This window comes from Odontesthes bonariensis, chromosome 9 (assembly GCF_027942865.1).
Source record: "Odontesthes bonariensis isolate fOdoBon6 chromosome 9, fOdoBon6.hap1, whole genome shotgun sequence".
Taxonomy (NCBI): domain Eukaryota; kingdom Metazoa; phylum Chordata; class Actinopteri; order Atheriniformes; family Atherinopsidae; genus Odontesthes; species Odontesthes bonariensis.
Window position 1 is genome coordinate 14484790 of NC_134514.1, and position 22405 is coordinate 14507194.

Consider the following 22405-nt stretch of genomic DNA (forward strand, 5'->3'; position numbering starts at 1 on the left):
CTGACATGGCAGCACGGGGTTAATAACTGTCTCCTCCCTCTCTGCTGGCCAGATGCTGACGAGCTCAGGATAGTTCAACATGCAAACACACAGTGCATACCCGGGGCATCACACTAGAGTGGGTGGGGTCGCTTTGATGCGCAACCAGACAGCAATGTGCGCTCCACGGCGAGCCCCAAAGTATTAAAGCCTCTATGAGACCAAGTCCCCTGCAGGAGGAGACAGAGGGAGGCGTCCAGGCTCCTTTCCCTTAAGTCTCTGCAAAGATCAGATCTGTACAACAGAACTGCATAACCGAGGACTAATACTGACCGGACCAAATCTGAGAGGTTTCACGTCGTAAGTACGACGTTTATACCCGAATTTGAGTCTCCTTTTTTTGTTGTGCGTATTTCTCAATCAGCCTCGTAGAATTGAACATTATGGCATGGCCTTGCATTACCCGTGCTTGCTGCATCAACCGCTTTTGGACCGAGCTGGATAAAGGTGACATCGCGGTGCCTTTGGTTTTCACCAAATACTCCGATGTGGCCGACTTGCAGCACCTGCCCCATCACCTGCAGCCCAAACAGAAGAAGGCCGGTGCCATTGCCATAGAAACCCAGCATCATCCCGACGGACAGGAGGCTGAGAAGGCACCGCCCGCGACGGGTGCCGCAGCGGGCAAAGATGGCTCTGCGTCCGTCATGCGCCAAGACTTCAAGGCTTGGAGAGTGCGCCCCGAGCCCAGCTGCAAACCCAGAAACGAGTACCAGCCGCCACCGGCCGCGTTCATCTCCAAAACTCAGTATCAGAAGGACTATAAACCGTGGCCTATACCCAAGAAGCACGACCACCCATGGATCCCCAAACCTAGTCCCACCGCCACCACTAGTGGTAAGGTGGAGCATCCGGCCGCCGAGGCCGAGAGCGGCGTCGAGAAGAGCGAGATCGAAGAGAAAATGCAGGAGAAAGAGTCTAAGGATGTGGCGGTGAAGAGAGGGGTGACGAGGGAAAAGTCGGCAGAGAGGAAGGCAGGTGAGAAGACGGAGGGACAGATGTCCGCAGATGCGAGCGCAGAGCAGCGGAAAGGCAGAGCTGCTGCAGACGCTCTCAACAGACAGATAAAGGAGGTTATGTCGACTTCCAGCAGCTACAGGTAAGTATGAGGGTGAGCATGTAGCTGTAACTCAAACCCATCTGAATGTTAGCTATTTATTTATATAGCAACAACGGGGCTTTGAAACAGCAGCCCACAGAGGCAGCCTCTGGCGTCAAAGCATCACTTGAAGACCATCAGATGATATTTGGGATCACACAGTCTCTTATTACAACCTATCCAGATAAACAAGTATCATAGTGCCACAGATAAGGGCTGCAACATTGATTTTTTTCCCCCTGCCTTATCCTCTCTGGTCTTACTACCAAATCAATGCTGCAGCCATGAATGAGTGATGTCAGTGAAAGGGTTTGAATGTAATAATGTGTGTCTTCTTAACATGGTTTCTAACAGGAGTTTCCTCCTGACACATTGTATACGGGACTCATGGAAGTTAAAAGCCTCACTCTGGCTCCCCTGTAACATTTAGGTTAAAAGAGGTAGTGCCTTCAGCTAGAGACATAAATACTTTTTAAAGCTGACCTGCTATTCAAGCACTGAAGCATTACACACTGTAATACTACTTTAAACTGATAAAACAGGGAAGCACAACAAATTCTTGACGGTACACCAACAATAATACACAAATCCGTCAATATTTCAGGAACAGCTGCGGGAGCGATGAATATGCACATTTACAGCGGATTGTTAAATCATCTCTCTGTGGCCTGTTGGTACAACAGAACTCATGCAAGTTTCTTTTTTTTTGTTCTTGAACATAGATTTCAGCCTTCTTCCTGCCCATGTGAATCTAGAAGGACTCTTGCAGAACTTTGGAGATCTATTTGAAAATGTAATTCTGACAAAATTCCAGAAAAGAACTGACTACAATGAGGAGAAATTGCCTATGAAACAAGTACTGTGCTTTAGATGTGCAGATACGTTCTGAGGACTCTCCTGCCGGTGGCCAACATGAACTCTCATTTAGTTAAATAATCAGTTTAGTGTGTGTGTGTGTGTGTGTACATGTAAGTGGACAACTGCGAGTATGAAAACCAAATTTAAAGAGCTGCTCATTATGTCCAGTATGCCCTTCAATAACCACATAGAGAGCATGCATTTTTAACCATTTCTGTAACACAAAACCTGTTAGAGCTGACATGGATCGTTGATGTCATCGATTGTTTCCATCTTCTCCAGTATGAGGATGCTTGGTCTTCTCTCATAAAATCATTAAAGAGCACAAGCACATGCTGCAGACTTCAGGATATTTGATTTGCCCTTGTGTTGTTTTAGAACTGAGTTCAAGGCATATAAGGACGTGAAACCGGTGAAGGCTATCAAAGCTCCATCTCAGTATAAACCGCCTGGGGAGGAAACAAGTCGGGAAACCAGCTACAGTGCCACGTTCAAGGGGGAGCAGGTGAAGGCTCAGTCGACTGACAACAAGCTGCTGGAACGCAGGAGGATACGCAGCCTGTACAGCGAGCCTGGCAAGGAGCCGGCCAAGGTGAGAGATCCATGGATCTTTGTCCATGTCTGCTAAATACTACTGCTACTTCTATTCTGTATTCAATTATTTCCACTAAGCATGAAGACTGACATACAGTGCCTTCGTTATTGTCATTTCTAAAACTATATTAACCCCGCTGTATCCTAGATCTCAATATAAGGCTTTTTTTTTTTTTTTTAAATGATAACTGGAGTTTTCCTGATTAGGGCTGTCACAACATCAGATTTTCACCACACCATTATTGTGGCCACAAAAGCATTCATGATAACGATATTATGGTGATATCAACGGAGAATTGTAAAAGACAAAAAAAAAAATTACTTTTGGGGTTTTTATTTGTGTCTTTTTTAGGCAGTTAAATTACTCGCAAAATATGAGGTAACAAATCTTAGAAAATGTACTCAAACCAGTCTGCATTCAGTTATGTTCTGGTTTTATTAGCAGAGATCAAATCGAGATATTATCATGTGTTTATTATCAATATTTCCCTCTTTTAATATCTTTATCCTGAAGACTGGTGTATAGCGACAGCCCCGGTTCTGATATTGCCTAGTATTGCCAATAATCATGATATTAGATGGTGTGTATTGCATTTGTAATATGAATACACTCATGGTGATATCATAATTTGATCACAGCCGATAAAAAAAAATATTATTGATTTCAATTTTGGATCATTTTCAGAGTTCTTTACCTCCTTATTCAAGTGTAATTTATTTAACTAAAAGAAGAAGAGTTGAAAATTTAAAAGGAAAAGGTGAATAATTTTTCAAGCAGTACATATATACATATAAATATGTGTTTTTCAAGTATTCTGTTGATATCATGATGATATTGTCATCGTGAATGCTTTTGCCCATAATAATCGTATTATAAAGATCTGATATCATGACAGCTCCAGCCTGTACCATCCTTATGACGCTGTTATGTAGATAAATCCGCCGGTAAACTGTTAAAACTAACAATGACGACACAATTCGGTGTACTGTACTGAATCCCTCTGTTTGAGATATAAAGTAGGATCCCATTTTTGGATCCCAGCAATATCGAGATCAAATTAAGATCATCTTAACACACATTTATGTCTGCTTACATGAAGTCAACAGTGTAGAAACAAATGGTTTTAAATGGTCAATCGTGTATCTACAGTGTTGTGTTCATGTGGCCACTCCCTCTCTCGTTCTTGTAGGACTTCTCAGACTGAGAGCAGCTCTGTTCTAAACCAGCTGTAGTCAGGTGTGTTCTCTGTTTCTTCTGGAAGGCATGGAGGCTGACCTCAGACTGATCAGACGAATGTGCATACTGTTCACACACAGACACGCAGTATGCATCTTGGCAAGCCGTAGTCACACGTATCACCCAGCTGCTAGATGCAACTCTCCCAGAATTATGACCACGTGTTCACTCTCTGCCCACCTCTCAGCCTGCACTGCCTTTGTAGCTTTAGCAACTGACATGAGTCATAAACATGAGTTCATGAAGGAGGATGGAAGGTTAAATGGCTCCTGCGTTTTTCCAGTTTCCTGGTGGGGAAAAAATAAATAAAATCATCTCCCCATTTGTTTGAGGCTCTATTTTGGTGACGGTGCAAATTACAAATTACATTGAGCAAAGTGCTTTGCTCCACTCCAAATGAATGACCATGACTTGCATATAATATATATATATATATATATATATATATATATATATATATATATATATATATATATATATAACTGCGAGGCACTGTAGTGGAAACCATTTTGGGTATTTGCAGATACTATCTGTTGAGCTTTTGTCCGATTTGTGTTGTAACAGTTTGCAACTCAAGCTGTCAAGATGATTTCTTTTTACTCTTCAAGGTCCACAGCAACAAGAATCTGTTTCAAAAGTTGAATCATGAATTGTGTTTTGAACACCATAACACGGAGTGCAGTGCTTTTAGGTTATTTTCCGGCTTCTAAAGAAAATTTGCTGTGCTCTACACTCTACTTTATTTGCACCACGGCTCCTTAAATCACAGAAATAGAGCCCTTCATTATTACTGTCAGAAACAGCCATCTCTTGCAACGTGTGAGTATTCATGGTTTATTTATTCAGCAAAAGTTGAGCATGTTTTGCAACTTTGTTGCTGCGCACCTACCTATTTATAGCAACGAGGAGCTCCTCCATCAGTCTGTTATTGCTGTGGCAACTCTTGAAGAGCAGATAGGAGTTAAGTGCCTCGCTTAAGGCCACATTCATCTCAGCGCACGCATTTTTGCAGTTGGTCTTTCAACCAAAAATCATCCACCTGCAAGTCTGCTTGTCAAGCCTCGAAGTTTTGCCACCACTAATAATGACTGAAACTAAATATTTTGTCCTTTAAAAGCATAAAACTAACACCATGTACTAATATATACTCTACTCTGTGTGCTGTTTTCTATAAAAGTTGATTTTAAGGAGAAGTTTCTATGTTCTTTCGAAGAAAAGGCACAAATTATTATTTTTTTTTATCATTTCTTGTCATTGCACTAACCATATATATGTATATATGTAAAGATCACCTGTACCATATGGTGTCATTTGCCTGGCATTATTTCAAGTGGCAGGATTTAAAAAAAAAAAAAAAAGAAGGTATGTATTGCATGCTAGAATAGACTTTAACTCGATGAAGAGTCTTTTTTTGGTACATTTTGAGAAATGTACTTATTCATTTTCTTGTCAAGACAGACAAATTGAAACCTTTCCACTCTCCTGTTGAATGTAAAGCTGCAGCCAGCAGCGGATTATCTTAGCTTTGAACAAGACTCAGTCTGTTCTCAGTCCCAACCCCGAACATGCCGACGCTTTGTCTGTACACATCGAGACTGTAATGAATTGGGCAACATTTAGTATCATTTGTCTACATCCAAGGTTAACATTTCAAATGATATATTTGAAACCAAACTGCAATTTATTCCTAAATCTAACCACGTAGTGTTCATGCTTAAAACCAAGTCTGTATTTAGGTTTAAAAACAAAACTAAGAAGACGACATTCTCCCAATCAATACTGTGCTTTCAACTGGAAAACTAAGAGACTTTCGTCGCTTGTTGTTGCCGTCTCTTGTTACCATGGCTAGCACGTCAGCATCAATGCCAAAGGAAAGCACCAACTTTAACAAAATGGGAATCAATTATTTGATGAAAAGAGAACCATGTTGTAACCTCCCATAGTTGTGCTAAGACTCTCTGTCCCCAACCCATCACAAAACTACCTTGTAATACAGTATCTCTGCACAGAACCAGGCTAGCTGTCCCGGTTCCCAGCTTTTGTGTTAAGCTAAGCCAATTAGCAGCTGGCTGCAGCCTCAGTTTGGTGGAGAGACACATGAGAGTCATATTGATCTTCTCATCCTCTGAGGAAGGAAGCTAATTGATGCATTTCCCCAAATATCAAACTGCTGCTGTACCATCAGTTTAATCTCACTGCGATCACTTCTTCTCTCTTGCAGGCGGATAAACCAGTGTCTCGCACCAAACCAAAAAAGACACCAACCACCACAACAGGGAAGATGATGAAAAAAGCCAAAGAGAAGCAGATTTCTAGTTCTCAGTCAGCCAAGAAGAAACCTTCTGTGTGTCCACCAGAACCCAAACCAGAGGGAGTTGTGACGAAGAAGAGCAAAGAGATCAGCAACAGACTAGCTGAAGCAAAACAGTAGAAAAGGTTCCCTTTTATGTGTGATGACAGGCTACGTGATGAATTAGGCAAATCTCTTCCCTTTGGTTTATCTCTTCACCTGTTGTCCTGTCATACTTATTTCACCTTTGAATGGGCACTGATGTCGAGCTTTTAGAATAATGCAAATAATTTCACTGTAAACTATGCGTGTGAGTATGTGAATGTGTATGGAAGTATGTGATTCCTTTGTATAGAACCGCTTTATATTATTGAGCACATAATTTGCACATATGAGTTCGATTTGACATCAGACGTTAAAAGGAGCCATCGGTACACATGCAATATGTGTATGAAAGGGCATTTATACCTTTTTCTGAGTGGATGACGACTGAGATCAGTATTAAAGATGATTGTTAAAAGGTTGAGGAGATGCTTTTTCTCTGAGACTGTTTTCACATGAGGGGTTTTTTCGCAAGTAACTCAGTTTTATGGTTTCCTAATTACAGTGCCTCCGCTGTATAGTCCTGGTTTTCATTTCATTGTTCTGGATGATATCTGGTTTCATCAGTTAGGTTGCTAAGAAACCAAATGAACTGTAATGTAATTGCTACAGCTTGCATGCAAGACCCCGATTTTGGCTGAGTAGCGCCATTTTAGCAGACTGTATGTCACAGTCACGTTCTAGCTTGTAAATTGAGCAGGTAAAGATAAATGTAAAGGAAGATCTTTTCAAATATAATGCATGTGTAGAACTAGATTCTGATCACTCCAAAAGGTACATAATAATTAAAATCATCGTCTAGTAGCTTTCAAAGCTGTAAAATAAACACACCAGCAATATGGTTTCACTCAAACATATTTATTGCCGTCTAAATCCTTTCATTTAACATGAGTACTGCAGTTTTTCTAACAACAGCATATTGTGGCATTGTTTCCCTTCTCTACTTTGAGCTGTAATGCCGTAGTTGTGCTAAATAATTAGAAAACGATTCATGTAGGCATAAAAGGAGAGACCTACTATATTTACTCAACAATGTTTGCTCTGAATGGGCTGATCTCTCCAGGTGTTGAAGGATAGGGAAAGGGCCAGGACTTAAAGTTTAGCTCTTTAAAATGCTGCTGAATGAAATCACGTTTTCATGGGGAGCATGACATGAGGCGCTTCAAGCTGAAATGTCAGCCCAGCCTTCTCTTTCTGGTTGTCATCTACTCTATGAAACCCTCGGCGGCCTTCGTGACTGCGCTGTGTGAGGGACCCAGTCGAGTGCTAGCCACCATGAGCCTGCCTCTCTGTGTGAGTGTGTGAGCAGGGAAGCTTTTTTTGTGTGTCTGACCTCTTCAGCCTGCTGCCTGGACAAAATCCGACCCAACCACTACAGGTGCTGCTATGCACTCCCAACACCTTGGTGCTATATCTCTCATCCTATATGCTGTCTGGTTTGGACTGCGTGTGGCTTCAGACCAGAGTGAAGTGATGATATGACAGTGTCATACCGCTGCAAATGTGTTGTGATATTGTGCTTGTATTCCCGGCTTGCTCTGAATGAACTTATTAAAAATGGCGCTTCTGACTCCTGTGTTATTACTTACTGCTTCTTTATTATTTGGCAAAGTGACGCCCAAAATCTCACTTAAATGTTCACAGTCATGATTTTACAATGACCATCATTCTGGAAAAAATAAAAATAAATTCAGATCTTTCCACATTTTCAGAATCATTTTAAAACACAGTTCTCACTCGTTTCTCACACTCTCTCTTTCTCTCAGCTTTTTTGTTTAGTCATCCAAGATCATTATGAATCTATCCATTTCTCCCACTTATTTCTGACCCTTTCAGTTTGACAGCATTCCAAACAAAGATCCTCAGATTCCCTTCTCCCCGGCCACTTCCTTCAGCTCTTTTGGAGGAACATTCCCAAACCAACTGAGAGAAGGGCCTGCCCTGAGGAGGCCTCCTCCCTGCAGGACATGTCTGAAACACCTTCCCTGGGATGAATGCAGAAGCCATCCTGACCAGATGCTGGAAACACCTCAACTGGCTCCTTTCGATGTAGAGGAGAAGTGACTCTTCTCTGAGCCCCTCTCTGAGCTTCTCACCCGACCCTGAAGGGTCAGCTCAGACACCCTTTAGAGGAAACTCATTTTGGCCTCTTACATTTACAATTTCATTCTTTCAGTCACAATCCATTGCTCGTGACAATAGACGAGGAACAGCTTCGACATTTTGACTTCACTACAACAGACTGGTAGTTTGGTTCCACCAACACAACAGGGCTCAGGTCCAGTGTGTGGCTGCACTACCCCAAGATTTTTGCAGACTTTTCCTGATGCTGCTCCATTGACTGCTGCCATGTTTTACTGTAGGTATGGAATCAGTGAGATGATGCTCAGTTTCCTTCACCCTCGTCGTTAAGAAGAGTGGCCAATAAGTTCAGACTTTCTTCCATGAGATCACAGAATTTCTCTTTTCATTGTGTGAGAGTCATTCATGTGCTTCATGGTAAATTCTTAGTAAATAGTGACCTCTGTCAGGACAGCACCTTAAAGGTTTGATGAGTGGAGTGCTACACTGATGGTTGCTCCTCAAGGAAGTCTGTATCTAATTCATGGTGACCATTATTTGTTGGTTGCATGTGTGATGGTTGCATCAAGGCCTTTCATCCATCGGTGGAGTTTGCGGGAGGGCATTACCCCCCACCCCCGTTGGTCAAAAGAGTTTATTACTGTATTCCCAAATTAATTCGAAAAAATATTTTAAAAAATATATAAATATTTACAAGTGACATAAAACACACACAGTGACAGTAAATATATCAGAATTCATTTTACCATTGAAAATACAAAATGTTGGCGCTCAAGTCATGACTATCCTTTCATTCAAACTGTAGGCGCCTGGACAAACTGGTAAAAAAGGCTGGTTCTGTTGTAGGCAGAAGGCTGGACCCTCTCGGTGCTGTGGTGGAGAAACGGATGAGGAGGAAGTTAGATTCTGTGATGGAGAATAATAAACATCCTCTCCACAGCATCCTGACAGGACAGAGGAGCAGCTGCAGTGAGAGGCTCATCTCTCTGTGCTGCAGGACTGAGAGGTTCAGAAGGTCCTTTGTTCCCCCAGCCATAAGGCTTTTTAACAGTGACTGCTGAGTTCCTCTCAAATTGATTGATTTTTATTTATTTGTTTATTTTGCCATTTAGTTATTTATTATTATTTAGTTAGTAGTGCAGTGCTATTATTATTGTTGTTTTATTGTTGTTAATTCAATCATTGTAAATATTTAAAAAAAATGTTGAGCTACTTGACGAATTTGAATTTCCCCCATTGGGGGATAAATAAAGTATTTTTCTATTCTTCTTCTATTCATACATCTCTCCTGTAGCCATGCTGCAAGCCTAGTCATTATGTGATAATCCTACTAATCTACTAACTATAAAAATAAAACGATATGGATATGAGGAAGTTTTTAAAACGTTCTAATGCACCAACTGATACAGTAAGTGAGAAAAGTAGCTCAACTACTGCAACAACGAGCACTTATAATGACGGAGTAACAGAGGCAGCAGCAGCTAGCTCTCAGCTAGCTCTCAGCTAACTCTCAGCTAGCTCTCAGCTAACTCTCAGCTAGCTCTCAGCTAACTCTCAGCTAGCTCTCAGCTAACTCTCAGCTAGCTCTCAGGCAGCTCCAGTCAACTGTACCGCAGGGCAAGGAGATAATACAGATCGCTTGTGTTGTGTTTAGGGCGGTGGTGAGGGGCACAAAAAAAATATCTCATATTTTTTTTTTTACCTCCCTGGCAAGAATTTCAAACTCCGCCCATGCTTTCATCCCTCATTACTCAGTATGCCTAAATCTGGGCAGTAACGTTAAGGCGACTACGGCAATTAAAGAACAATGGAGGCTGCTGTGGTTTTGACAAATTTCCTAATCCTCTGGCCTCTCCCAGACACAATCTCATATAGCAAGCCTCCTGACCATTCTCCTTACGTCATGATTTAGATTTCACTCTGACATCAATTGTGAGACCCAGGAAACATGTGTGTGTGTCTTCCTTATTAGTTGTTGGAAATTTAGTTAAGCACAGGTGGACTCTTGTTAAGAGCAGCACGAGGATCACTAACAGAAGAAGGATTCAACAGGGCTCAGTAGCTGGTGCAATTCTTTTTCATTTTTAACGAATCAGCAAAAACACTCTAAAAATCTCTTTCTGCTTTGTCATTGTCCAGAAATGAGTAATTACTATTGTGAAAAAAGAGAATCCAGCACAAGGTGAGTTTAAAGCAGAAAATAAATGTGAAACATTTTCCTTTTTTAAGCCATTTAAATTAATTTTAAAGTGAAATGCTCTCACAGTGATGGTTCCATATTTACTCAGAGAAAAAGGTGGCATTTATACTTCGAATGAAATACAATTTAAAAAAAGGTTCACAGCTGACTTTTAATAACTGTATTATTATTGAAACATATTTGGACTAAACTGCAAAAATAAAGAGAACAAATGACTATCTTATGGTATTTATGGCTTCTGTTTTGTTCAATTTGGGGCAATTAAATCTGGAAAATCAGTCTCAAGTGGTCTATTATCTTTTGTTGTATTCACTTTACATTGTGAAAAATTAAGAAGTTTCTATCCTCAAAACTGTTACATCCACTTGAAGGTTTTAAGTAAGACATCATTCTCATTATTCTTCCCAGTTTAGACAAGAGATGCAAACCCCACAAAAACAAATGATAAATAGTTGGTAGTATAGTGTAAAAATATATAAAATAGTACAGAACCAAGAGAAAATCTAAAATGGAAACATAACCCTTTTTTTTTTTCATTCTTTGGATGCTGGTGGTCGCTCTTCTGTGAATCAGTCATCCAGACATAAACGTGCATGAATAATTCAGTGGTTATGGGCCCTTGTATTTGCAGACAAGCATAAAATATTGAATGAGAGCTCAGCAATGGCACTGCACGTGCTGAAGTTCGTGTCTAAAAGACTTGTCTGTCTGCTTAGGGACTCATCTTAGTTTGTGTTCATAAGATGGAATTACGCATTTATTTCACTGTGTAGGAATGTGTTGTGTAAATTTGATGAACGTCTTGGTCATTTTAAAGGAATAACTACCAGCAAGTGTACAAGACAAACAAACCAAAAAAAGCCTTTTATGTTAATTTGGGAATGTGGAAACAGCATCTGAGCATTCAGCCCATAAACATCACAGACGAGAGACTCCAGTTTGTCCACCAGTCAGTCCATGGACACCCTAATGCATGGATGGGATGCGCACAATAATAGGAACAGCAATTGTGCACACCTGCTTGTCGATATTTGTGTATGAAGTGTGACTTTACGTGCTTTTCACCGACCTCACATTAGAAGACACACACCTTCATGGACAAGCTTCTCTCACGAGGCACTGATTGTCAGCAAATTCTGACCTCTAGTGGGGATGATCTGTCGCAGACTCACAGCATCATGTGAATCTTGATTTAAAAGTGGCCGTAGCCTGAGCAAAGCAGCTTAAGTTTCCTACCGTTCATTTTTTGTAAGCATCTGAGATACTCTCAGGCTGGTGAGATATGTAACTTCTTTGGACAATAATAGCCACTCTTACTACTGTTGATAAAATCGGAAATCTTGCGATACAAAACAAAAAAAATGTTACAACATTACAAACAAGAGAGTGGGCTTCAGAGCGATGCTACGGTTCTCTACCTCACATATATCTGAAAACACTGCAGGGATCTGCTGAAGCTGTTTTTGATTGGCAAAGGACTGTTGTAACACTAGCATTGCCATAAAAGGTTGAACTGAGTAAGTAAATCCGGCCCTCTTTATTATGAAATCCCTTGCATAATGTTGGTGCCATCTTGGCATTGTTAGACGGCACAGACTTGACCAAACACAGGAATTTCACAGGAATGCAACAAAAACCCGATAAAACCCTCAAAGTTTCACTGATTGGTAATAAACCAATAAACAAACACGCAAAGAGTTAGAGGTTGTCAGCAATGCCAAAAAGTTGAATGTTTTTTTTTTTATATAAATAAAGTTGTAACTACAGATGCCAGTGCCTGTGTGGGTTTTCTCCATTTGCTTTACACAGCAAGTTCAGGTCTTTGGAACAAACTCCATGAGAATAAAAATCAACACTGTTTGGGTATACATGTCTGACCATCAAATAGACTCCAGTTCAGAGTTTAGATAACATCACTTTTTTCTTTTTCATTGGTAAATGTCTTCCAGCTTACAGTGAAATGTAACTATAAAATGAGTTCATTTTGGAATGAACTGCTTATTAGAAATTTAAAGATGACACTTTTGCAGTATGTTTTTTTTTAATATCTCACTGTGTAAGGAGTCTATGCTCATTGTTTGGATGAGGTCATGGACTCACGGTTCAAACGTTTAAGCTAATGTCTGTAAGCTTTGTTTCTACAGTGCAAAACTTCTGAAATTTCTGACATACCAACTCAGGATGCGCTGTCATTGTTATAACTATTTTATGTGAAAAGGACAAGGCTGTACGCCAGTCTCTTTACCACAGATTACTTACTTTTATATAAGAAATGAGAATGGGTTTAAAATGCCAAGCTTAGATTGTGGGAATAATCAATGAACAGTTCCTCATCAACCCCAGAACTCATCGAACTCTGTAGTATGATTTAGCAGGGGTGTATCCGTTAACACGCACTATTTAAGATAAAGAATAAACTTCTTCAAATCCTTTTACTTTTGTTTACAGTAGCTTCCTCTTTTCTTTGGACCCAAACACATGCATATTAAAGTAACTGGTGACTAAATTGGTGACTTTTAAACCATCTGTATGTTTGAGTGTGTGACCCTAGAATTGATAATGTAGGCATAGGATTTTTCAAGTGACAGTTAGTTAAACCCTTTGGCTTTTGTGACAGCATCCAACTTGCCACTTTTTCTTGGGCTGAATTGAAAGTCAACTCTCAAAAATGTTATTTTTGGAAAATAATTCTCTTGGGTAAATGTTCACATTTTGCATTACATTCATTTAATTTACTTTTTTTAGTTTTACCGTTAATTACAAAAATAATTTACCGTAACGAACTATTGTACAGTGAAAGTAGCTCTATTATCGGTAAATGCGATCTTTAGTTTACTGAGAGAGAAGCTGGCGGTGAACTCAGTTTGCTGCTCTTAACAGACGAAGAAGAAGAACTTCCGTTTTGACGCTCAAACCGGAAATAAACAAAACCAGACAAGCTCAGAGGAGGGAAGGAGATGAAAAACAAACCCAGAGGATAGAACTGCAGTAACGTTAGTATTTGTAAGAGACATGTTCAAGAACATTGCGGGATATTTAGTTACATTAATGTGTGTTTATAAATTGGTGGTTAAAATGACAGAAATGTGTCATATTTAGGAAAAGTCCGACTAACAGTACACAAATACGACAATTTGAGCGGTAGCGAAACAGTTAGCCAAAATATGAACTTTATACACAAGACTATGCTATATAATCATTTCGGCTAACTTTAGCCCATGTTGGTTATAACACTAACTAACAGTACGTTGTAGCTCAGAGTTAAAACTTTTGTAGCTCTGTGTTTTTGTGTTCAGTTGCTCAGGACTGGGTGTGAGCAGCAGCAGCAGCTGAACACTTCACATACCACCATGATGACAACGAAGAGATTAGACAAATTTGAGGTGGTGTGTGAGTGGGATTCGTGCAGCTTCAAGGGCCACACCATGGAGGAGCTGAGTGATCACATGTCCCTGCATCTAAAGGACTACCTGGGAGACAAAGACACTCTGGAGGAGCTGGGTGAGTCAGGAAAGCAGTACTGTATCAAAATATTTCAGACAATTTGTTATAACACTAATGTCCTCTCCTTATTTAGATGAATATGCATGTCTCTGGAATGGATGTGAATTTCTGTCCATGGGCAGCCCCACAGAGCTGGAGATGCATGCTTATTTCCACAACTTCCACGGTAAGCTTAAGTTTGTCGGGTCACAGCTGCTGAAGTCCCGTCCTACCCTGCCCAGCTGCAACCAAGGCATGCACAGCAGCAACCTGGTGCCAGAAGGATCAGATGGATACGTTTGCCAGTGGGAGCATTGTGATGTAGGCATTTTCACTTTAAGTAATTCATTGGTTATTTAAAGGTTAATAACAACACTGTTATTTGGGGATTCATTTGTTCTCTTTCTGCAGAGTACATTCAATAATCCTGAGTGGTTCTACCGTCATGTGAACAACCATGTGGAAAGTGCTGAGCAGCAGTCTCTTTCACAGCAGCAGCAGGCACTCTTCTGCAACTGGGCAGGTATGGCTGTGAAGGACATGACCAGATGTTTGTCCTGCTGCGTTTGCTCTCACACTGGGTAACGCTTCGTGTTTCTCTCACAGGCTGCGACGCCTTCTTCAAGATCAGGTACCGGTTGAGGGAGCACATGCGGAGTCACACTCAGGAGAGACTTGTAGCCTGTCCTACATGTGGCAGCATGTTCTCCAGCAACACAAAACTGTTTGACCACCTCCACCGACAGGCTGAGCCGATAGGTGAGATGGATTTTGCCGTGGGAAATCCTATATGAGATGTTGGTGTTCTAAATCTGATGTATTCTAAAATTCCTGTACGTACTGGTGCTCCCAACAGAGTCGCTGGTGTGTGAACATTGTGGCAAAGCCTTTTCCAGTGAGAGGCTTTTGAGGGATCACATTCGTCAGCATGGTAATAACCGCCCAGTTTTCAGCTGTATCTGATTATGAGACAATTGACATTTGAAATTTTGTCTACTCAAGTGTTTTAACTTTGACATTAATCATTTAGGATATAAGGTAGAGGAAAAAGTAGAGGAAAACCAGTGAAAGTTCTAAATATATACTGTATTTTAGTTATTTGATTGAGGGTGTTTATTAAGGAAGTTTCAAATTTCAAGTCCCACCTTAAAGACCGTTTAGTGGCCGCTCATCATACAACTTGGCTGTCATCCACAAATTAATTTCTTTTTTTTTTGGAACATCTCAGTTTAAAGTTATATACAGTTGAGCACTTGTTGAGAAGAAGTATAAAAGTGATGGATGCTGGAATTAATTATGACACAAGCTAATCATCTGTTGACTAGCTGTCAGTCATTCTAGCTTTATTGATTTTACTTCCAGTGAATCAAGTGAAGTGTCCCTTCTGTGATATGACCTGCACCACTTTGGCAGCCCTGAAGATCCACATTCGGTTCCGCCACTGTGATGAGCGACCATTCCCGTGTGACTTCTGTGACAAAAGGTAAGCCTTATAAACAGATGATTATGTGTGATACATTTACTGTACTGTCAGAAAATTTGAACGTAAATCTCTTTCAACTTAGTTTTTCCATCAGTTTTCCATTAAAAAGTGAATTTGCAGCTATTTCAGTTCAGCATTCATCTCTAAATTGCAGCATCATATATGTTGATGTTTCCAGAACAACAGTGGGCAATCAAATCTGTGAGTTCTGTGTCCATTACTCTTTGTTTGTGTTAAAAAGGTGGAATATCAATAAGAGAAGAATGTTGTTGCGGATCCAGTTTATTATTAAAAATAAGGCATTAACATTGACAGAGGATACTCTCAAAGTACCTTCTAGTTTTCATGTATATTTAAGAAAAACCTTCATAACATACAGAACTATTTACACACCCACCACAAAATACTCCAGTCAGCCCTAAATAGTTTCCCATCATGTCAGTTGTGATTTATTACTCTCAATTGTTTTTTAAAATGACAGATTTAAGAACCAGCGTGATCTTCAAAAACATACCGAGGTTCACAACGAGGGCACCGTGTATCACTGTACAGTGGAGGGATGCGATTATTCATGTCACACATTCCAAACCATGAGCCACCACTTCAAGAGAGCCCACGAGGTTTGTAAGCACCAACCGACCACATTCAGACCATCATTACAACCTGGCGTGATTAATGAGGCTTACTCATGAGATTCAGGGTTGCTTTGAAGTTTTGAAGAGTATAGGTCTCGTTTTGTTTATTTTGTTTTGATTCGTGTGGAAAAAGGAAAAGAAACTGGAAAACCATTTCTGTTTCTGCTCTCTTGTCTTGCCTTTTGTGCGACAAAAAGCCACAGGGTGAGCAGCAACACGAGCGCCTCGATCTCCTCCATGCTATCCTCCTCGTATGTTGTTATTGTTGTTCTGGTTGTGCAGCCGTGTTACGACGACCCCGCCCACGTCGAGGAGGCACGAAGTGATACACAACAAGTGTGGAAACACAACCAAACCGAGCCGTGCCGAGCTAGTGGAAATGCGCCATTAGATACTTGTTGTCGGATCTTGAAGATGGATGAAAAATTGACAGATTCTTGAAATTTGAGGCCGGAAAAATATCGAATTTTGATTTAGAAAACATATGGGAACCTTGTATATTATTTTATTAACATTACTCATTATTTTCCAACAGGTTGGGGGGATGTCAAAATATAAATGCCACATCTGTGAAAAGGTCTTCTCTTGGTGTTACACTCTCACACTTCACCTCCGTAAGAAACATGAGCTAAAATGGCCCTCTGGACATTCCCGCTTCAGGTGAGTCACTTATTTTGATAGCCAATTACCATTAAAACAGCCATTTTGATCTCCACATTGTTTTTCGGCTTCCCTGGGTCGATAGAATTAAATTCTAAAATGAGTAAAGAGTGAAAGTGAAAGTGGTTGCTTGGGTTCTTTCCTCACAGATACAGGAAGGACGTAGACGGCTTCCTAAAAGTAAACATGGTTCGCTTTGAGACTGTTGAGGTGACGAAGGAGATCATGAAGAACATGGCCAAAAAGCCACAAAGCCTTCGACAAAGTCAGAGAACCAGCAGTCGGAACAAGAGGGCTGCCGCCACACCAGAGAGCGGCCGAAGCTCCCCCACGGGATCCTCCTCACCCTCTTCCAGCTCTTCCTCCTCGTACTCCTCAGACCTCTCCGGAGGGGAGGACATGTCTTCTCAGCACAGCCCCAGAGGCAGCGACTCTCCAGTTTACTGCGTGATGAGCACCATTCCTCACATTGAGGACGAGCCTGGAGGACTGTCCCAGGACGACTGCGATGGAGGTGGGACTTCTGGAGCTGTCCAGGCTCTGACGGAGGTCGCGAGGGGCCTTGGCATGGACGTGGTTTGATTGTGCACCGGGTCAAATCTCAGCATAGCCGCAATTTATTTTATTTTTTTTTTTTTGTGTATTTTGCAGTGGAGCTAAAGACGTAACTCGGATAGATGTTCTTCTCCCCAAAGCTTTCCTGTGGCGCATAAAACAAAAAGTGGTCTATGTCATGTTACGTTTATACGGTAGTGTACCCCTGCTTTAAAGATGTTTCGCTGCTTGTGATACACTGACCCAGATCACTTTCCACCGACTGATACTGGTTAGCCACTGTCATCAAGAGAAATAGTTGTCAAATTTCTATTTATAAATATATTCTATCATTTTCAAATAATTTATTGGACTGCTCAATCTCTCTTTGCCTCGGCTAACCTCACCTTTGATAGAATATCTAAAATAAATAAGGATATTCAAGTATTTTAGGCACTGACAGTGATTTATTAAAGTATTTTAAAGTCGGGCAATTTAAACGCACATCGTTCAACAACAGAATTACAAGAGTACTTCTTTTATTTCAGGTATATCTGTTTTAAAAAATTAATCCGAGCATATTTTATTGCACTGTAGTCAGTAAAATTGATATATGAATCAGTTGAGGAGCTCTTGGTGTTGGAAAGTTGTCACGTTTAGATCCAAGCAGCCCTCCATCCTAGAACAGCGACTCGCTGCTGTAGAGGCGACACATGCAGCCATTTGACGTTCTGAGGCGGCGGCGATCTGACAGCAATGGCCAATCACTACAGCAAGTGCGGCGTACCAGCCGCCACTTTTGGATCTCGGCGTATCTTCAGCTTCCTGCAGTGTTTCTGTTCCATTGAGGTCATTACTGCACTGGTTTTGTAAACCACACTCGTCTCTGCGGCTCTCACTAACTCTTTTGGAGAAACCGCAACACACACTTTAGAGCAAAAATCGCAGGTAACTTATTTGTGCAGATGCTTCGCATATTGCGTTCATGATTAAGGAATGAGTGTGCATTTGAAGTGCACGTATAGAAATAAAGATTGGGCTTTTTTTTTTTTTTGTTTGTATATATTTGTATGTGTTAAAGAGCTGTGCAGTGGGGAACTGTGCTGCACTATTTAGTTGAAAAATGCCCCGTCTGGTGCTGATGAGTTGCTCAGGGGACGTTCTATCCTACAAAGCTTTCGTGGGAGGACTTCAGAGCACTACAGAACAAGCGAGACGTTGCTCCTCAGAGGATTTCAGAGGATGTTTATTTTATTGTAGCCTTGAAATATTGCTACATTTGAATGTTGTACATTTTAGATAAATGGTTTTTCTACATAACATTCCTTGTCAGTCTTTTTGTTTCCTGCTTTTTTTTATACAAGCCAGGTTCTGGTCCAGACAAAAGAAATAAATATGGATTGATTAAGTCCTATTACCAGGTCAAAGTTTAAATTTATCCAGTATTTTATTGTATTTTTTTGATCAAATGGTCTACCATCAACAGGTAAGGAAAGATTGTGAGCACTTTGACATTTAGCCATTGCAAATAGACAAACTGGACTGCGCTCCATGCACCTTGAAGGTGGGGAATTTGAATTTGAAATCGGGCACCCGTCAGCAGTCCTGCGGCTCACTGGCCTGAAGGAAACAAATGAGCTAAAACTGTGCTAAAGGCTTTCCCCTACAGTCTTAAATCAAGAATAGCAAAAGGAACATTTCATTTTTACTGTTTTCAGTGTCGTTGGAGATGAGAAAACCTTACTAGAGTTGCACATGAAGAACATTACATTTTTCTTATTACTTGGAAAGTTCCCTGCTGAAGTACCACCAGTTAATGGTTTGCAGAGAAATCATGAAACAGTTTTTTTCCAATGAAGTTTGGAGTGAGAATTGAAAACGCCGCCTCCCCAACCCTCTTTGGTAGGCCCTTTGTCATGATTTGCTCAATGATCATTAATGTATTTGTCCACCCGTTCATCCTGCGGTTAAATCAGCTGGATGAATCTTATAAAATCCACTTAGTCTTCCACCATCTGACAGAGTTGATGCCTTTTTAATTGCATCATATTGTCACACCCTGTATTCCTGTATTAATTTCCATTAAATGGCTTTTATTCTTATGAAGTGTTAGGTTAAATGTTAAATGATCAGTTGGTTTATTGTGTAATAACGAAATAATAATAGCACTAGTTTTTCTGACTAATCATCTACCAAAATGTTGTAATCAGAACACCCCGACCACTAGTTTTGGTTGTCTTGTCCATGACTCATTTATAACTCAATCCAACATTAAACTCATAAGTGGAAGCAGCTACAGTAAAATTAAGTTTGTGACTTCAGAAGTCTCAGATTTACAATTAAAGAGATTTATCAACTATCGAGCTATAACTGGGACCGTGATTTATTAAATGAACCTCGTGGTTTTTAAAAAGATAAATAACTGGTGATGTAGACCATAATAACATTAAGAAAATGCTGACGGTCACAGATTAAGTCAGAATTTTCTCTTAAACTTGTAGACGGCTGACGCCTAATAAGAAAATCCCCTCACACAAGAATAATGTGAGCAGATAATCAAAAGCCACGGAAATGATCCACAAACTTGAGAATAAATGAGTGGCTGTTGTTATTTGGAGTATCTGCTCATCGTTTTTTTTTTCTCATCAGGCAGACTCTGGAGACTCTAGAGGTCCAGATAGGATGTTACTAAGAGGCCAGGATGAGGGAGTTGACATCTGCAGTGGTGGTAAAAAAAACGGGAGTGTCTGTGTCCGTCTGTGGCGAACCGTCTCCTGCTGCCTCAGTGCAAGGGGGAAATAAAGAGGTGGTGCAAAGAAACCGTAAAAAGAGTTACAGAAATAACCTTTAAGGGCTTTTTGTCTAAAATGGAAATCCAGCCCGCTGCTCCAAGTGGGATCCCGTGACAGAGTTTGGTAGGGATGCAACTCTGTGCCTGGATGAGAGATAGTACATGTACAACCGTTAGGATTTGAGACACATAAACTACTTATATTCTTATCGTGCGCTTGTACGGTATGTGAGGATGGATGTGCGTGAGGTGCGATTAATGAGGATGGGTCAGAGTGTAAAGTCAAAGAAGAATCACTCTGGTTATCTTCGGTTTCCTGCTTCACCCTCTTCACTTGAAGAAAGCCGTCATCCTCAAGCTTCCTCTTCCTGCCGAGTGAGCCAATGCGTCCTCCATCAAGTTCAGGAATCACCTGTGGATGCCAGGATTTGTCCCTAAAGGGTAAATCTTTTGTTACGTCCGTTTGGTTGCTTATGTCTCTCTCTTTCCCGTCAACTTTCTTCTTCAAGAGCCGCTTTGCAGGTCGGTCCACATCCCCTAACGGTGCTGCATGGCTGTCGCAGGATGCTGATGAAGATGGTTGATGATCAGAGGGACAGCTTCTGTTTTCACTCATATTCGCCGGCATGTTTCCAGATTCACTCCTGTCACCAGTGTTTCGGAATGGTGAGACCTCACATGGAGAGTCTGAATAGAGAGAAGTAAACCTTAACACATACAGTATGCGCAGCTGGAATAAAAGGCATTTCTTACACTCATACTCACCTAAAGATGAGCAGCAGGGTTGGTGTGACTCTTTGGGCTGCACCGAGTCAGGTAGACTTGTGGTTGAACACTCAGGTAACAGCTCTTGTTGAAGACTTTTGGGGTTTTGTTTCATTTTCTGTTAAATCGATCATCAAATACAGTTTACAAAAGTTTATCTATACAAGCGAACAACAACAAAAAAAGCTCAATGGTGCAATAAGCGATACAATGCAGCAGTTGTGTAGTAAACAGCATAGACAGTACACTGCTACACAGTACACCGCTATTATTATGAAAAGAATCTAAACGGGTGTAGTAATTTCTTGGAAGTTTTAAAACTTGAATTCTAATTGAATCTAACTTCATATGTAATGGTGGGCGGTGCCTGATTAGACCTTCTGTGTATACAAGTAAAACTGAATACATGGAAGCAAATAGCACTCAATTAAACATTTGAATAAGAACTATAAAAACATTTCTTATCATATAAAAACAGTCTCATGATTTACTCATTTCACACTTAATTTCAAAGAGGAAAAATAAACTATATTCTCTGAGAATACTGAATAATGTGGGTAAAATATATATATATATGTTTTTTTTAGATCAAGTTAAACCTCGAGTTGTTGGTGGTAGTAAATCCTCCATGCAATACAGACATGCATTGCACCCCATCTCCCTTGTGTCTGAAAAGAAAAAAAGATCATAAAAAAAAAATAATAATTATACTACCACTGTTTTTTACACTGGGATTTTCAAAACCCATAAAGATAGGCTGAGGTTGAGCAAAAAAAGAAGCGATTTAAGAATAATGTTTCATACTGTAACAGTATGAAGGCTTTGAATATTCTATAATCTACTGTTTATAAAAGCAATCAAAGATTCAGAGTATCTGGAGTCATCCTCTGGGTGCAAGCTTTTAGTTTCAAAAGAAAACACACTGTATTCACTGTGTTGACAGACTGACTGGTGTCTTTTGATCGCTGCAGGACTCACTATTGATCTGAAGGACTTCTGCGTCGCTCTGTGAATGGCGTTGATGGGAGAAAAATAGGCCCTGGGTGTTTGTCTGGGAGGATGCATGTTGAGCTGTTGCAAAAGGTAAATGACTGCTGAGTGGCAGTGAGGGGCAAAGAATGGGCAGAGATACAGTGGACGACGCATATCCTTACGTTTCTGTCCTGGGTTCCCATCATGACCGGTGGGATGGCCGCGGGTTGGTGCAGGATGGGAGTGAAGACATGCTGCCGGGTGTGCTGATGCATGTGTCGGTGCTGATGAGCCAAGCTGTGCACAAAGGGAACAGATTATTGAGACAGAGACAGATACACAGACGATGATTTACGCAAGACTTAAGAGCAGACATTTGAGCAAACTAAAACAGCTCGGCAGCATAACATTAAAACTTAAAACACAACATAACAACTGTGGATCATAAAATTTTGACTCTTAGCTGTATGACTAAACTGTGCTCAATTAAGCTAGCAGTTACTGTTATATACTGAGAATACAGCCCAACAGAGATGGGATGGTGTTTGAAATTGAAATAAATAGGCCTGGGTGGGGATCGA

General features: G+C 40.7%; 3 protein-coding genes across 4 annotated transcripts; 2 read left to right on the forward strand and 1 right to left on the reverse strand.

The window, feature by feature from the left end:
• The first annotated feature begins 56 nt into the window (after positions 1–56).
• Positions 57–7846, forward strand: map6b (microtubule-associated protein 6b). Its single transcript, XM_075473259.1, has 3 exons — positions 57–1138; positions 2375–2588; positions 6049–7846. Exons 1-3 carry the CDS (start codon positions 423–425, stop codon positions 6256–6258), a joined length of 1140 nt encoding a protein of 379 aa, XP_075329374.1. The 5' UTR covers positions 57–422; the 3' UTR covers positions 6259–7846.
• A 5565-nt stretch (positions 7847–13411) lies between these two features.
• LOC142388229 (histone H4 transcription factor) lies at positions 13412–18616 on the forward strand. Of its 2 annotated transcripts, none has more exons than XM_075473261.1 (10): positions 13412–13504; positions 13798–14002; positions 14079–14305; positions 14396–14507; positions 14591–14743; positions 14841–14915; positions 15347–15467; positions 15949–16087; positions 16638–16762; positions 16912–18616. In XM_075473261.1, the coding sequence occupies exons 2-10, from the start codon at positions 13852–13854 to the stop codon at positions 17342–17344; spliced, it is 1536 nt and encodes a 511-aa protein (XP_075329376.1). In that variant the 5' UTR covers positions 13412–13504; positions 13798–13851; the 3' UTR covers positions 17345–18616. The 2 variants fall into 2 exon arrangements, with proteins under 2 accessions (XP_075329376.1, XP_075329375.1); XM_075473260.1 differs by having other exon boundaries at positions 13412–13494.
• LOC142388230 (uncharacterized) lies at positions 17960–22108 on the reverse strand. The gene is made up of 5 exons (XM_075473262.1): positions 22007–22108; positions 21831–21923; positions 21452–21520; positions 20853–20970; positions 17960–20774 (listed from the first exon to the last, which is right to left on the reverse strand). The coding sequence occupies exons 1-5, from the start codon at positions 22097–22099 to the stop codon at positions 19942–19944; spliced, it is 1206 nt and encodes a 401-aa protein (XP_075329377.1). The 5' UTR covers positions 22100–22108; the 3' UTR covers positions 17960–19941.
• Between the last annotated feature and the right edge of the window lie 297 nt (positions 22109–22405).